We start from the raw sequence: 17703 nt of genomic DNA, 5'->3' as shown, positions 1-17703 counted from the left end.
CAGAGAGTAGTTGCAACGCGTATCGTGGCGGGATATCGCACTATCTCATACGATATCGCGGTACTGCTTGCCAGAACACCACCCTGGCCACTGCTTTCTGAAAAATATAGAAAGATTTACTGGCGCATCAGAGAATGTAGACAGAATAATACATTAAATAGAAAAATCGAGAAACAGATTAGAAAAGAAGAGAATGACTCCATGATGGAGAAATGGAGGAATTCCATCAATAGAAACCCTACTATAGCAGGCAACAACCAAGCTAGGAGAGCCATTTATGAGAATTTTAATCTTTGGATCGATAAAACCTATGGCACTCTCAATTACCAAATTACGCAATTATTAAGCGGGCATGGTTGCTTCCGCAGTTATCTCTATAAGAAGGAAAGAGAATAATAGTAGTTGTCTGCAGTGTGTGGGTTCTCCGTATAATCTTACCAGAGAAAATACGGCAGACATTGATAGACTGTTCGGCGTGGCAAACAGAACGTGAACGGTTCGAAACTACAATGAACTGTGAACTAACTTGGAGAAACATAATATCTGAAATATGCACGAGCAAGGAGAAATGGGGAGGTCTTAATGGCTCTGCCCAAGTAGTGATGGCACAAAACGAAGAATTAGAAAGGGAAAGGGAGCGAATCAGGTTAAGACAGATTAGGGAAGAAGAAGAATCCAGTAAGGATGAAGGGGAGGAAGAAGAATAGAATGTAAGTGTGGGATAATACACTCATGCATAAACACGAATACACACATAAATATACACACACATAAGACATATACACATACATGCGCACACACGTTCTATATATATATACACACACACACACACACACACACGCATACACACCTATTTACATTATTATTTACATTGTACATACACATACATACATACTTACCTTACACTATCTGTATCTATACTTACCTATTCTTATAATCATTGTAGTTATAGTTATACTACCTGTAGTTATACTTACCAAAAGCGGTGTACTTGGACACAGTACAATTGGACACGTTGCATATGGACACATTACAAATGGACACAAAACTTTGCACACGGTTCAATTGGGCACCGTTCAGTTGCGCACCGTTTAATTTCACACCGTTCATTTGGACACAGAAATATACGCACTTTTTATTTGCACACCGTTCAGTTGGATATGTTACAGAGGCGAACAGTACTTGAAAAAATATACAGTTACTTGAAAAAATATAATCAGCTATCTTATTGTGTTTTATAATTGTAAATATTTAAATGCTTGTGGGTGCAGGCGGGAAGGGGCATGTTCCGTCCCTCCCCCCGTCTTTCATAAAGTTTACTATAAAAGCAAATATATATACCAAAAATACTCGACAAGATTAGAAACGAAACTTTTACGCAAGATAGGACGCTTTTATTTGCGATTCATAATACTCTCCCTTGTGTAGGGGCCTCGTTAATCTTTTCAATATCTATCATTTTTAGTATAATGTAGACTCATCAAATATTTAGTAAGGTGAAGATTTATGCAATAAAATTCTAAAAAATAAATTATGCAACAAAAATCCTTTCATACCTCCCTCCCCATCTACGCCCATGCTACAAACACTTAAATATTTACAATTATAAAGCACAACAAGATGGCTAGCTCTTCGAGCTGGGCATAACCAATTCCCATTGTAATAGTTCCTGCAGTAGCTGTATTAATATCCAATGTTTCTGATTTTGTGGTTCTGATCAGATGTTAGCTTCATAATTTGTTAAGAAAAAATATGGAATTGTTAATTGCAAATTATATATTTTTTCTTCAAAACAACTATGTGTTTTCTTTACACCAGTTGATTCCTCTCATTATTTTGTACGTAAAAGTATTAAGGTAAGATAATCGAAAAATGAATATTTTACAAGATATTTTACGGTTTATGTAAAATTAAGAAATTATTTCAAGCCTCATAACTCAAAAAGTACTTAACGAAAAGGTACTTAATTATAGTGTTTTGGAAAGCTCTCGAGATAAGCTACAAGAATATGCAATGACAAATAGTAGGTTCCATTTAAGGAATTGAAGGTGACCTTCATGTGACCTTCAAATAACTCTTCAAGATCAAACCAATGATACCATCTAATGGCCCCCTTGAAACCATAAAACTTTTGTCTGAAACATTTTTCTCTAAAATACTTTGTTTCCGAAATAATTGCGTGCGTTAATTAAAATGGCTCACCCTGTATATAACAATAATTCTCCTCAATACTTAAATTATGATATTGACATAAAAATACTAACCTTTTAAACCATCCTTTCTTCGTAGAAAGTCTGTGAGCTCTCAAAGGCAAGCGTTTTTCATTATACGTATATCCCATTGTGGAAAAATACACTAATAAATAATTAGAATAAATTATTTCCAATATATATTTTATTTTCACTCTTATCAATATTTTATTTTCACTCTATTCAACACGTTATAACACGTAACAGTCGACTTTTCTCGCGCTGCTTTTGTCACGAGTACGTAATGACCGCGTGACAGCGAGTATCGTACGCGCAATAGCTCAGCGCATGTTCATTGCATGTATGTGTGTGTGAGTCGACTTACTCCGCGCTACATACATAGTGATATCGCGTGAATATGGAAAGGAAATAAAAAAAATGCGCATGTTATGAACATAATGAACTCGAAATATTCTCAAACCGAAAAAAAAAAGTTACATATTCATATCAAATTATTTGATTGTAAATACATTTAAAGATTTTACAGAAAAAAATAATCAAAAAGAAATAATCTTTATCGCAATTCGGAATTGTATGATTAATAATAATTATATTATTGATTCTTTTTGTGTATACAACATATATAATATGTAACGATGCACCCCGCAATGCATCGTTCCCGGCGAACACCGGCCGGAAGCTGCCGCCCGACGAACATCAGGCATAGACAGAGGCGCGATGCGCCCATTTTTAATACGTAGAAAACATCCGGATAGGAATCACGATAACTGATTATCGCGACACTGCCGTCGGGAGCCGACAGTTGAGAATCCGCGCTCGGCACCCCGAACTCCCCCGGGCGGACCCGAACCGCTCCGATATTTTTACCGCCGCTCGGTAAGAGTAATTATCGAATACGCCGGCGCGGGTAATTAACCGAGTATAAAACGAGCTCTCGACGGCACAGGAGACCAGATCCTTCCGATCCTTCTCAACAGCCGAGCTAGTCAGAAGGCAAGCAAAGCGAATCGAGAAATCCTTGCGAAATCCAAAAGACAAAAGGTAGTGAGAACGCTGCCTCTACCGATTGATATCGGTACTTTAGAGACCGCCTTCGAACCAAGATCCGAATATCAGACGTCGCGCCTATCCCGAGATGGAACTTGAGCCGCCTCCGACGCTTGCTAGCGTCGCGACGCCTTCCGCAAACGGGATCGTCCCGATTGCGCACATTCCCGATCAGACACAGTCCCGATCGGACACAGACCCGATTGGACACAGTCCCGATCGGAAACAGACCCGATCGGACACAGACCCGATCGGACACAACCCCGATCGGACACATACGGTTGCAATCGGACACAGTCCCGATTGGAGACAGACCCGATCGAACACAGTCCCGATCGGATACAGACCCGATTGACCACGGTGATATTGACCACGTTGCGATTGTCCACCTTACCGGCGGGGTGGTTGCGGGAGGGGGGCCGAAGGCCCCCCTAGCACCCCCCGCGCGCGTGTGTGTGTGTGTGTATACATATGTGGTCAATATCACCGTGGTCAATCAGAACTGTGTCCGATCGGGACTGTGTCCGATCCGGAAATGTCGCTGTGTCCGATCGGGAATGTGCGCAATCGGGACTCACTCCCGTAAACCCTACATCCATTAGGGGAAATAATTATAATTAAGTAACCGCACCACCGGACTTTAAATCTCCGATCATCTGAGACGAGGGAAAACACCAGGCAAGAAACGCAGGCAGAAACGCACCCGACGAGTCGCAAAAACGCGATAGCGCGCCGAGAATCGTGCAAACGCATGTCGCACGCATAATAATTTGTTTTATTTCGCGCCGCGCCTTGTGCGAACGATTATCTTCACAAGATCCGTGACCCGTCCACGGCCGCATTACATAACACGAATTGCACTAATAAAGCGCGACTCCCGCCAATTATAAACTGCGGCGATTACTTCGCGCAGAGATTCCGCAGACGCGTTGATCGAACTTATCGATTACGACGCACGCACGCATGCAAAGAAAACAACTATGTTTTTTTTTTACACCAATTGATTCCTCTCATTATTTTGTACATAAAAGTATTAAGGTAAGATAATCGAAAAATAAATATTTTACTAGATATTTTATGGTTTATACAGGGTGATTCTGAATAACTTTATGTTTTTGCAAAAACATAATCTTGACCGAATTCTAAGACGATTTTTCTTTTGGCAAAATTTCGTGCAAAGCATAGTTTTTGAATTATTAAAGGAAGTAGTTAACGTATGACGGGTCGAATACAAGAGGCAGGCAAGGGTGGCGTGATTCACCGTCAGACGCGGGCGCTCACGCGGGGCGCCTTCGGCGATCAGCTGGTCGCTATACTATGCACGGACATACATGCGAATACATACATTCTCTCTCACTCTCTCTCTCTCTCTCTCTCTCTCTCTCTCTCATTCGCTCACTTACCCGTGGTTTTTTTTTTTTTTTTTACGAGGGGAAAATGCATTTTATGCATACTCACCGGTCGGTCCGGTGAGTTATGTGGGACTCGAGTACCAAGTCGAATTACCAACTCGGTACTCCCTACCCACTAAAAACCCCTCTCTTTTCACGAATTTCCTTTGACACACTGTCCCTCTGACTTCCCGAGATCTGTTTTCACATAACGTCAAAAAATAGTTATTATTACCTTGTTCGATGACTTTTGATGTATTGCTGTAATTGCTTGAAGGAGAAATGAATTTTCCGATAGATCGTACGTTCTCAAATTTAACGTAGATATCACGTTGCAAAAGACAAGATATCCACACTAAATTATTAACTGAAAGTTTTTCTTCTTTCATGAACTGTATTCTTTTATAAACTTTAACGTAATCACATTTATTTACTCACTCGATGAGACGAGAAATTTACTAATGACTCTATCACTAATCACTATTAATCACTGTCGAATAATAACTGTTGGCGATTAAAAATCACTCGATGAAAGAAACACGCGCGGACACGTTACTACACGACGCGACGACGCGACAATGCGACGGTAATTATTCGGCGACTGCAAGCAGTTTTTGTCATGGTAGGTTGCGGTAGGTTAATGTACTACTGGCGCTATCGAACGCGATCATGTGTTCGATTGAAGAATGCGGTAAACATAATAAACATTTAACATATTAATATTATTATTATCATGAATGTGTGTGATATCCATACATCATATGATATCTATTTAAAAATTAATTAGATTAAATAAGTGTTTTTAAAATATTTATTACTTTTACTATTATCTTAAATAAATATTTAATATTAATATTTTATATGATAATAGTAAAAGTAATAAATATTTTAAAAACACTTATTTAATCTAATTAATTTTTAAATAGATATACGATGTATGGATATCACACACATTCATGATAATAATAATATTAATATGTTAAATGTTTATTATGTTTACCGCATTCTTCAATCGAACACATGATTGCGTTCGATTGCGCCAGTAGTACCTTAACCTACCGCAACCTACCATGACAAAAAACTGCTTGCAGTCGCCGAGTAATTATCGTCGCATTGTCGCGTCGTCGCATCGTGTAGTAACGTGTCCGCGCGTGTTTCTTTCATCGAGTGATTTTTAATCGCCAACAGTTATTATTCGACAGTGATTAATAGTGATTAGTGAGAGTCATTAGTAAATTTCTCGTCTCATCGAGTGAGTAAATAAATGTGATTACGTTAAAGTTTATACAAGAATACAGTTCATGAAAGGAGAAAAACTTTCAGTTAATAATTTAGTGTGGATTTCTTGTCTTTTGCAACGTGATATCTACGTTAAATTTGAGAACGTACGATCTATCGGAAAATTCATTTCTCCTTCAAGCAATTACAGCAATACATCAAAAGTCATCGAACAAGGTAATAATAACTACTTTTTGACGTTATGTGAAAACAGATCTCGGGAAGTCAGAGGGACAGTGTGTCAAAGGAAATTCATGAAAAGAGAGGGGTTTTTAGTGGGTAGGGAGTACCGAGTTGGTAATTCGACTTGGTACTCGAGTCCCACATAACTCACTGGATCGACCGGTGGGTATGCATAAAATGCATTTTCCCCTCTCTCGTAAAAAAAAAAAAAAAAAAAAAAAAACAGGTGAGTGAGCGAATGAGCGAGAGAGGGGGGGAGAGAGAGAGAGAAAGAGAGAGACAGACAGACAGACAGACAGAGAGAGAATGTATGTGTTCGCATGTGTGTATGTATGTGTATAGCGACCAGCTGATCGCAGCAGGCGCCCCGCGTAAGCACCCGCGTCTGACGGTGAATCGCGTCACCCTTGCCTGCTTCTTGTATTCGACCCGTCATACGTTAACTACTTCCTTTAATAATTCAAAAACTAAGCTTCGGACGAAATTTTGCCAAAGGAAAAATCGTCTTAGAATTCGGTCAAGATTATGTTTTTGCAAAAGCATAAAGTTATTTAGAATCACCCTGTATAAAATTAAGAAATTATTTCAAGCCTCATAACTCGAAAAGTACTGAATGAAGAAATACTTTATTATAGTGTTTTGGTAAGCTCTCGAGAAAAGCTACAAGAATAAGTAATAAAAAATAGGGGTTCCCATTTAAAAAACGGAAGTTGACCTTCAAATAACCTTGAAAATGACCTTCAATGTCGAATCCAAGGCCATTATTAGATAGCCCCTTTTGTTCCCTACAACTTTTATCCGAGTCGTTTTCCTTCAAACGTTGATCCTGAAAAGTTATGAAGGTAGAACTTTTAAAATGGGACACTGTATATACGCCTTAACTAACACCGTGCTAAACAGTGCAAGTGCATTCCATCCAGTATTCGATCTTTATAGAATTATCAAGAATCATACTCTAATTATTGATGCCACCGCGCAATGCTAAACAACAATAGACTGTTCATCATCACTGTGCAAAATACGTGTATATTTGATAATCTCTTAACAAATACACAATTGATTGCATATACTACAAAGTGTGTTCCAATATTATTCAAAAATATCCTCTATCAAAGAACTAATCTGTGAAATGTCAAAGTATGACATTAGGCCATTGATATAAATATATATAAGTTAATATCCTCTATAATCTATACATCTATGCAATCAGACTGCAATAATTATTTAATTGCACTTTCCGTGATTTCAATGAGTAACCCTGCACAATGACACTGGCAGATAGACACTACTAGATAACATCAACCTTTTATAATATTGTATAGAATGCATACAAATTCTAAATTAACAGCCGAAGACGGCCGCCCATATAAACAAAAGGAGTATATCCTTTAAAGACGTATTAATTATTCATTTATAGAATGTATTATGTCTAAAGTCCCATATTATTATATCTCATAATAAATCTACCTATAATAATGTATTACGATTCTATTAGTGATATATATATATTGTGACGTTGCCGTCCCGACGCGCGTCCATCCGCCCCGGAAATCTTCACGGGGCGCGAGCCGAGCGGCCGCGCCAGAAAAAGATTGCGAGAGCCGTATCGAAATCTCCGGAGAGACGAGCCATTATCCTTTTTCGCGCTAGTATTAATTATTTTTTTTGTATCATTTTTGTACGTCGGGCAACCCGCCGGAGGGAAACCAGAAGAGGCCCAAGAGGAATCATTACGACAGCCGATACGACAACGCCGGAGGAACAGAGTCGCGGGTGGATTTCGCCCCCTTCAAATAAAGGAAGGAAATCATCTGTCTTGTGGGCCGAAATAACCGGGCCGGATCGGCGCCACCCTCAGAGGAGGGAGGACGGAAAATCTACCTCCGGACGATCGTGGATAACAGGATCGCCGAAAGTCAGCATTTTTAAAGTATCGGGGCCGTTACGACCCCCGATACGGCGTTGTCGCGGGGCGCAGTAATACCTCGCGTGTCGCGGCGCTATTGGCCGCTAACCCGCGCACCCCTGCGCGCAGAATTGACGCCGCTATCGACCCTGGATCGCGAGATCCAGGGAATCACTCTGGTGCGGGCGCTCTCAGCTTGTAGTCGTTCTGCGAAACGTATTTTGTCGTTGTCGTTTTGTGTGTCGCAGCCGAGGTTGTCGAGAGGACGAGACCGAGGATCATCCCCTGTCAACGGGAGCGAGTATCGGTGAGGTTGCCCATCGCTATTTTGTACGCCACGTACGCGATTCCGTCCGCGGACCGGCCGTTCTGTCGCCGTCGCCATTTTCGTGTCTCGTTGTCGCTCGGGCAGTGTACCGAGCTCGCGATTTTCGTGTATTTCGGGCGACCGGAGACAAGCGACCGAGGCATCAAGGACGATCGTAACGTAGGCCGTAGCTGATAAGGAACCGTTCGTCTCTCTCCGGGATTCGGGGTGTCGTAAAACGCGTAGTGACCGGCTCTCGTATATCGACCACGTGCGCGGTAAATCGCGGGGAATGCGTCCGCTATCCGTGCTGTCGAAAAGAGTTGTCGAAACCGCGTAAGACATCCCCGCAATCGATCTCCGGGCAATTTTCGTCTGTAATTAGCGTGTATGTGAGCGTGTGACCGTGTGCGTGTGACGACGTGGCAAATGTCGTGCTGTCCTTGTCGCTCTTGATACTGGTACGAATTGCGTTTATTGCGTGGTATTTGCGTGGTATTTGTCGTACGTTGGAGTGTGTCGCGGTGCATAATAGATTAAGAAAGTGTCGAAATTCGAGGGTTTCGCGTAGATAGAAAGCGTTACGCCGAAAAGAGGCGAAGCGGCGTCCGACGGCTATCGAATTCGAGTGAATCGATCTTGCTCGTAGCAAGCGAGATTTTTCGTCTTCGCAAATCGCTTGATTACTATCGCTCAATTATTAACCTCATTTCAAACATAGTGCTGTCGATTAACAGAGCGAGTAACAAAGGGAATAGATCTGTTAAATGCGTCCTCGAGGAGATTGTCGAAATTTCCGTTACGCTCTCGAAACGCCGTTCGGTTTCGCAAAGTCCGGCCATAAAAACGGGCCTGGAGGACGATAAATATCTCCGCTGTCTTATGATCTCGATTTCGTATTGCTATTGTTATCACCGCTGTCGATCTGTTGTACGTTATTTCAAATTTTCGCATTTATGTTAAACTCAGTTATATTTCGTTAATTCAGTCTCGCTAATTTATGTCATTATTACTATTTCTTTCTAGAACTTGTTATTTCTTTCCCTTTATATTCTTTCCTATTATATTTCTTTTATTTAAATAAATTTGTTACCTTCTCTTTTATATTAAATTCGCGTAACTTATTTGAGTGTTCGTTTGTCGTGAGCGTTAAATCCCGTTGTGTTCGTCAATTTTCGTAATCACCGACCGCCTCGCATAAAATAATTCTGGATCCTTTTCAACGGACCCTGCCCCTCTACCGTTAGGTGAGCTAGTCGGCCCGTGGCGAAACAGGCTAACGTTCTTCGCGTTATTCTGACGATTTTGCGAATTGATACGTGGAAGACCGTATCTGGCGCCCAACTTCGAGATCTCGAGACGGCCTTCGCTTCGCCGCGGCTCGCGCGAGAACACCCTCCATCTGAGTTCCTCCGAGCGCGAGTATCTCTATCCACCTTGTGTCTTTTTTTTTGACGGCGTTTTCGCTCCCCATTAACATCCTCCTCTCCAACACCCGAGGAGGATCGAAAAATTAAAAATAAAAAGACGTCGCAATATATATATATATACACTTAAGCATATTTCAACCTATTTTAACTTAATTAAGACTATGAATTATGTCTTTCAAACACCTAAATATTAATTCTAGAGTCCTATATTATTATATCTTATAATAAATGATTTATAGTCTATCATAATTCTAATAGTAATTTATATACATTTAAGTATATTACGACCTACTTTGACATAATTAAGGCTAATAAAATTACGTTTTTACACACTTTATTATTTCTAAAGTCCGATATTATTGTATCTCATAATAAATCTACCTATAGTAGTGTGTTACGATCCAATTAGGAATATATATACGCTTAAGCATATTTCAACCTATTTTAGCTTAATTAAGGCTATATGAATTACGTTTTCCAGACACCTTAGTATTATTTCTAGAGTCCTATATAATTATATCTTATAATAAATTATGATTTATGATCTACCATAATAAATAATGATTTATGATCTACCATAATTCTAGTAGTAATTTATATACATTAAGTATATTACAACCTACTTTAACATAATTAAGACTAATTAAATTTAATAATTAGAGATTTGGCTCAAGTAATCAAAAAATTAAAAAGAAAATGGCATAAGAGCCAACGCGCGGTAGTTGGAGCGCAGAGAAGCAACAACACTTCTTTCTTTTTTCAATATTAGTTTATTAAAAAACACATTATAATAACAAAAAGCGAACGTTTCGGATCATCTTTTGATCCTTCTTCAGCGCAATGTTAACAATATATATTACAGATAGAGACGCGTTACATTAAACGAATTTGTTTTCGACGCGTAGGTGACGTTAAATTGCATCCCGCGGAGATCTAGTAAGCGCTCTGCTTCCAACAATTAAGGGGGGAGGGTCAAGTAAACGGTCATTTTTTTTCATTTTTTTTTATTGCTTAGAAAATTCATTTAACATCTGGAGAATGTGTTCCCAAAGCCGTGAGTCGAAATTCAAAGTCTAAGTGTCCCTACGGAGTCATTAAAGTGACGCGCTCCGAACGGCGCCGGCGCCGAGCGCAGGTAAACGAGGCAGGTATTTTCAACAGCAGGTAAGCCAACAGCTGAGGCAGCGTGCGTTCAATACACCGCCAATTTTCGCGAATAACATAACCTAACCTATCCGTGCAGTCGTTTCACGTCGTTGTTGCGCTTTATATTTGCAAAAATGAGTCGAAAAGTGAGTGAAAGTGAACCTTACTATCGTTCAAGCCGCCCACGTCGTCGGCGATACAGTGGCAATCAATTTACGGACATACAAAACGCTGAAGAAGAAGAGGTACCAAGCGACGCCGGAGCAAGTGCCTCAGCAAAAAAATTGAAAGCGTCGGTGTCCGACATCGTTGTGAATTTGAGTTTTTGCTACCGGATTATTGAATTTGTGAGCGTGTTTTCTGCTATTTCTGACATAGCTGTTTGTAGAAGGTGCAAGCAAAAATTATCATTCGGGCAGTCAGGTGAGAGAGGACTTGGATTTAAAATAGCCGTAAAATGCATGTGCGGCACTACGCTCATAGATTCAGGACCGTTTATTCACAATAGTTTTGAGATAAATCAAAGAGTGGTTTTCGCTATGAGATTATTGGGAGTAGCTCGAGAAGGAATAAATATTTTGTGCGGCATAATGGATTTGGGACAAGGATTGAGCAAAAAATCATACGAAGGCATAGTGCAGCATATATACGAGTCTACCAAGAAAGTTTTTGATTTCTGTCGCAAAAGCGCAGTGCAAGATGAAATAAAATTAAACGAAGAAAACGAGAGACCTATTCTGAATTTAACCGTTAGCGGTGACGGTTCTTGGAAAAAGCGCGGGTTCTCGTCTCTCTATGGTGTAACTACACTGATAGCTTATCACACAGGGAAAGTAATAGATCTCGTTGTCAAAAGTAGTTATTGTCAAGCATGCACGTATTATAAACAAAGAGACTCGAACGATCCGGAATGCGCAGAGCACCAAGAAAATTGCCCAATAAATCATCATGGCTCTTCGGGCAAGATGGAAGTCGATGCTATGCTTGAGATATTCCAGAGGTCAGAGGAACGTTATGGAGTGCGGTACAGTAATTACGTCGGCGACGGTGACGCCAAGACTTTCAAGGCTATTGCAGATGCAATGCCTTACGGTGAAGATTTTCATGTAACAAAGAGCGAATGTGTTGGGCATGTGGAGAAATGCATGGGCAGCCGACTGCGAAATTTAAAAAAAACTGCTAAACTTGGAGGCAAGGGGAAACTTACCGATGCTCTTATAAAAAAATTAACAAAATATTATGGCCTGGCCATTCGAAGGAATGTCGATTCAGTGAATGAAATGAAAAAAGCAATTATGGCCACGTACTACCATTTAATCTCAACCAACATGGTGCCGCAGCATCACTACTGTCCCCCGGGCGCCGACTCATGGTGTGCGTATCGCGTCGCCGAAGCCCAGAATGCAGTACAGGTTTATACTCATCCTCCTCCGTTACATCCTGATGTGAAGAAGCACATATTGCCGATATACGAGGACTTGTCTCGCGATGATTTGCTTCAAAGATGCTTGGGTGGCTACACCCAGAACGCAAATGAATCTTTTAATGCTACCGTATGGCGCTTGGCCCCCAAGCATCTAAACTGCGGCTCGAAAATCATAGAAATTGCTGCTTATTTGGCCGGAGGCATGTTCAACGATGGCTATACATTCATTTTAGAAGTTATGAATGATATGCAACTGCAAATCGGTCTGCATTGCAAACAATTCGCTGACGGGTACGACAAACACCGCGTGGACAGGCAGGACCGCCGCACCCAAAGCACATCAAAAGAGGCCAGGACAGCTCGAAAACAGGAACTAGCGGCTAAAATGGATGACTTTGCAGAGGAGGAAGGCTTATTATATGGCCCTGGCATCGCAGACTAAGCTTACATTAGCCGTAAGTCCCCTTAAACACTACTTTTCTCTACCGAAAACTTTAAACGCGTTTTTCTCAAAACGTAAAATTTCGCGCGCCGTGCAGTGTAGCACCTACAATTTTTAACCGATCGTAACGAGCTTTGGCACATATATTCTTTAACTTATTGACCTTTGCATGAACCTAAAAGTTCATTAAAAAATTAATAATAAACATTGTTTTTGCCATTTTTTTATAAAAGAAAAAGGTAGCTTTTTTTTCAAAATAGTCCTGAATTTTTAATTTTCGATTTTTTTTTAAATTTAGGTTCATGCAAAGCATATGAACGCATTTTAACGAAAAAACTTTGGTTTTTTTATTTCAGTTAATTAGAGCGACCTGAGCGTTGCACGGCGCAAATCCGAGGAGCCGACTTCAAGCAGCTGCTGCGCCGCCATTTTTAAATTTTTCGACATAAAAAAAATTTTTTTATATACCTTAAATCATGAATATTATGATGTACTTTGTTCCGATTTTATAAATCTTTCCATCTGTTTAAAAAAAATTCGGGAAAAAACGGCCGTTTACTTGATCCTCCCCCCTTAATTAAATATACTATAGTTATGCTATGCGACGTCACAGCAGATCTAACAAATCGAGTAAAAATAATAAAATAAATACCGAAAGATATTACACGTGAATAAGCTTTTTTGCATAAATTAATAGTTAGAAGCATGGCTCACCAGATTCCGCACTTTTTACAATTAATAATATAGTATGCCGCTGTGCGTCTCATGTCGATTCGAGATTCAATGACGAACTGTATAAATATGTCCTCGGTTGTCAGGACGTAAACATGGATTCAACCAAGGACATGCGCAGTTGACTCAACGATAACAAACATACCGACGCATGAACGAACGCCTCATATTTTCGATAAATTATCGATTATTGTCGCAAATGTATGATGCAAGCCCTCTGTATCACTCTGCAAGCTATTTTTTGGCGCTTGATAAACAGCATTTCAGAGACAAGCCTTTTGCCCAACGAGGACTCCCTGTCCAAAATCTCAGATTCTTCCCAATTAAAATCATGACCGAATTCCAGTCTGTGATTAGTTATAACCGAAGGTTGTGACGTATTTCGTCGAATATGATTTCGGTGTTCAGAAATTCGTTTTTTTAACTGTCTGCTAGTTTGGCCGACATATGACGCATCGCAATCATTGCACGAGACTTTATACACTACATTGTTACACGAATCTTTTGGCATTATGTCTTTATGGACCTTGACAAAATTACGAAGTTTATTTAAGCCAAAATAAGAAACTCCCGTGTCATGATTACGAAGAACTCGCTTAAATTGTTCCGAAAACGTTGGAATGTATGGGATTGTAAAATATGAAGAGGGTCTTTTCTCAGGGTGGTCCTCGTCGGGCTCTAAGCCTGTCCAATTCAAGGCCAATAGCAACTTTAGACGCTCTCGTATTACATGGAAAATGTAAAATAGAGGATAGCCATTGTCCAAGAGGACGCCAACTATCAGCTCAAAGTTTTTTTGATGGAATCTCGGATGCGATAATAAAAAGGCACGATCCACCAATCCTACGATTGTTCCCCTCTTATGGCATAGTGGATGATTCGACTTATAATTTAGATATCTCCCGGAAAAAGTAGATTTGTGATACCAATCGAATTCAATTAAATTGTTGTTCACGATTATCGTAACATCAAGAAAATTAAGTTTATTATCAACTCCCTCCTCCAATGTGAACTGAAGCCTTGGGTGAAAGAGTTGAAGATACCCAAGACCTCATTGAACATAGAAGAGGGAGCCGCCAAAGCTTTATCATCCACATACCTATAATAGAATGGTAGATTGAAGGGAACTCGTCCAATTGCTTTATTTTCCAAATCTTGCAGAGCGATATCGGCAATGATGGGGGATAGGGGAGAGCCCATGGGAGTTCCGAATGTTTGTTGGTAAATTTTTCCATTAAAAGTGAAGAAAGTAGAATTTAATATAAACCGAACTGCAGTCAAGAATTCGTCGCGGGGAATGCTACACTTTTCTTTTATTAAACACCATCTTTCTGAGACGCTATCCAACGCTAAATCTAATGGGATGTTAGTAAAAAGAGAAACAACATCCAATGATAGTAATTTAAAGTGGTCATTTAACTGTACACCTGATAATTTTTTGATTAATTCAAAGCTGTTGGCAACATGACTATGTGCCCTGAGGATAGCGTCATAGATGGTGTTATGTAAAAATGCAGCTAATTCGGGTATAGGGGTATCTCGAATCGACATGAGGCGCACAGCGGCATACTATATTATTAATTGTAAAAAGCGCGGAATCTGGTGAGCCATGCTTCTAACTATTAATTTAAGCAAAAAAGGTTATTCACGTGTAATATCTTTCGGTATTTATTTTATTATTTTTACTCGATTTGTTAGATCTGCTGTGACGTCGCATAGCATAACTATAGTATATTTAATTGATTGTTGGAAGCAGAGCGCTTACTAGATCTCCGCGGGATGCAATTTAACGTCACCTACGCGTCGAAAACAAATTCGTTTAATGTAACGCGTCTCTATCTGTAATATATATTGTTAACATTGCGCTGAAGAAGGATCAAAAGATGATCCGAAACGTTCGCTTTTTGTTATTATAATGTGTTTTTTAATAAACTAATATTGAAAAAAGAAAGAAGTGTTGTTGCTTCTCTGCGCTCCAACTACCGCGCGTTGGCTCTTATGTCATTTTCTTTTTAATTTTTTAAGACTAATTAGTTTACGTGTTTTACACACCTTAATAACTAGCCTCCCATCTATCAATTAAGTCTGTGTATATTCTGTTTAGGATTTTTCCTAATTTAACAGTGTGCGAACTATACTCTATTATACAATATAATTAGATCTTCAAAATTATCATGTCATAATATAATAATAACATTTCCAATCCTTATTAGAGTAGAATATAATTTTTACTCCGACACAATTACGCAAGCGAATATCTGATGTCGCTAGTACAATGACATATAATATATACGGTAGTTATATAAATATTCATCGCGCACGACTCTTCCGCAACATGCAGCCACATAGAGTTCGGATCCAGATGCTTAATTAATCATCTGCTCAGTGTTCCTCGCTAGACAGCTTTGAGAATAGCGACATTGCTCATAGAACATTTGCACCAAATGCATGAGATGTCCATCACCGAATTTTGCTAATTATTGTATTAGCAATATGTCGTATTGTCCATGTCAAGCACTCACTTATAGAAATTATTACGATATTAGTACATCCAATCTTTATAATTAACAATCACTTAATAACTTCTATATTTGAAATAATTCTAAATATGAAATAACAGTACACTAAACTATACTAAGTTAATCGAAACTAAACTCTAACTTATTATCAAGTTACGTCTATTTACTCAAATGCATTTTCAGTGAGTTCACTGCACAGCAGCTTATAGCTAACTCACCTTACGTAATTTATTGCATTATAGTCAATTTCAGTTAATACTCTCCTCGCAGTAGTGAGATGTATACATGTATATACTTCCTCATCAGTTTTGCCATGGTAGAAATTAGCAAATCGTCAAATCGTTGTATGAGAAGCATAGGTAAACTCCACTGCACAACATCCTATAGTCCGTTACAGAGATTCTCCCTCTTCATATACATGTTATGATAACACTTACTATACTAATAACTCTCTTAAGAAAAATTTAGCACAACACTACACAAAAATTAATCTAAGTTAAGCTAAAAGAAATGAACTTCTGCTTAGAATCAATATACATTAATTTACTCGGATAAACTTAACAATTTTCACGGCACTGCGTAATTGTAGTCCAGCGTAAGTCCGTCCTCAAATTATTTATCAGCCTAAGTCCAGTGTAGGCAGCAAGTTTCCATAAATTATCCTGTGTTATAATCACGTAGGAGATGAATATATATTTCCTCATTTACATGATGACCACAATACAGAAGTTTACAAACATCCTTCCAACGAGCAATCCATATTATTAGTACGGACCATGGAAACACCTAATAGTCAATTATTAATTGCAGATCACTGCAAAGGCCGTAAAAGTCACATTAGAATGTTTATTAACATCAATTAACGCAGCACATAAAGCTGCTTATAAACTATATTTGTTATGTGGCTAACAGCAAGTTTATCTCAGTAATATAATTGTATTTACTACTTATTGTAGCCTTATGCAAATCAACCTAATAATTATTATGTGAGGCAAACCAGCAATTATGTAACAAGCAATAATGAATGATAGATGCGTAACCTATTCCCAGCAAAGCCACACTCCAGCACACTGTCACCTTAATACTCAATAGACATCATGTGCAGGTATGATGTTTAACGCTAAACTCTATGCAAACTCTTTATAAGAGCTGTACATATACAAAATACTTGATTCTGTAATAATTAGCTTCACAGTTATTATAATATCCACAGTGTAGGAAAATGTAACGCAGGTGTATTGCACGGACGCCAACCTACTATTCAACGCGCGCGCACTGCGCAGAAACCAAGAATTCATGCACCGCGCAGACACGTGATCAACGAGCCGCACAGGCGTACCATCCTAAATATGACCACGCGCACGCTGCGCACTGAGAATAAATGTGCCAGCCGCGCATTCACACACCCATCTGCACTTTTATAGCAAAAGATCTTATAAATTAATTAATTACGATAACGACATATTTAAGAACCACAAATAACACATCTTAATAGTCAAATTATATTGTTTTAAACTATCCTATCCTGGATAGAAACAATTTTAAAGTAACCAATAAGCTGTGCAACGGCAAAGTCATCTCTACGTTAGAGAGAGAGAGAGAGAGAGAGAGAGAGAGAGAGAGAGAGAGAGACAGAGCCACAATCGATTTAGCACCAATTTATCATATTTTTGAGTTATTATCTCA

At 39.2% G+C, this 17703-nt stretch overlaps 1 protein-coding gene across 1 annotated transcript; it reads left to right on the top strand.

Annotated features, from left to right (window-relative positions):
• The first annotated feature begins 11032 nt into the window (after positions 1-11032).
• LOC145961237 (uncharacterized) lies at positions 11033-12766 on the top strand. Its single transcript, XM_083081231.1, has one exon. It carries the CDS (start codon positions 11033-11035, stop codon positions 12764-12766), a length of 1734 nt encoding a protein of 577 aa, XP_082937357.1.
• The last annotated feature ends 4937 nt before the right edge of the window (positions 12767-17703 follow it).

The sequence above is a fragment of the Camponotus vicinus genome, unplaced genomic scaffold (assembly GCF_025532165.1).
Source record: "Camponotus vicinus isolate PSW18456_S1 unplaced genomic scaffold, iyCamVici1.0 SCAF_11, whole genome shotgun sequence".
In the NCBI taxonomy this organism is placed as follows: Eukaryota; Metazoa; Arthropoda; class Insecta; order Hymenoptera; family Formicidae; genus Camponotus; species Camponotus vicinus.
The sequence above is the reverse complement of the archived record's forward strand: the minus strand, read 5'-3'. Positions and strand labels throughout refer to the sequence as shown.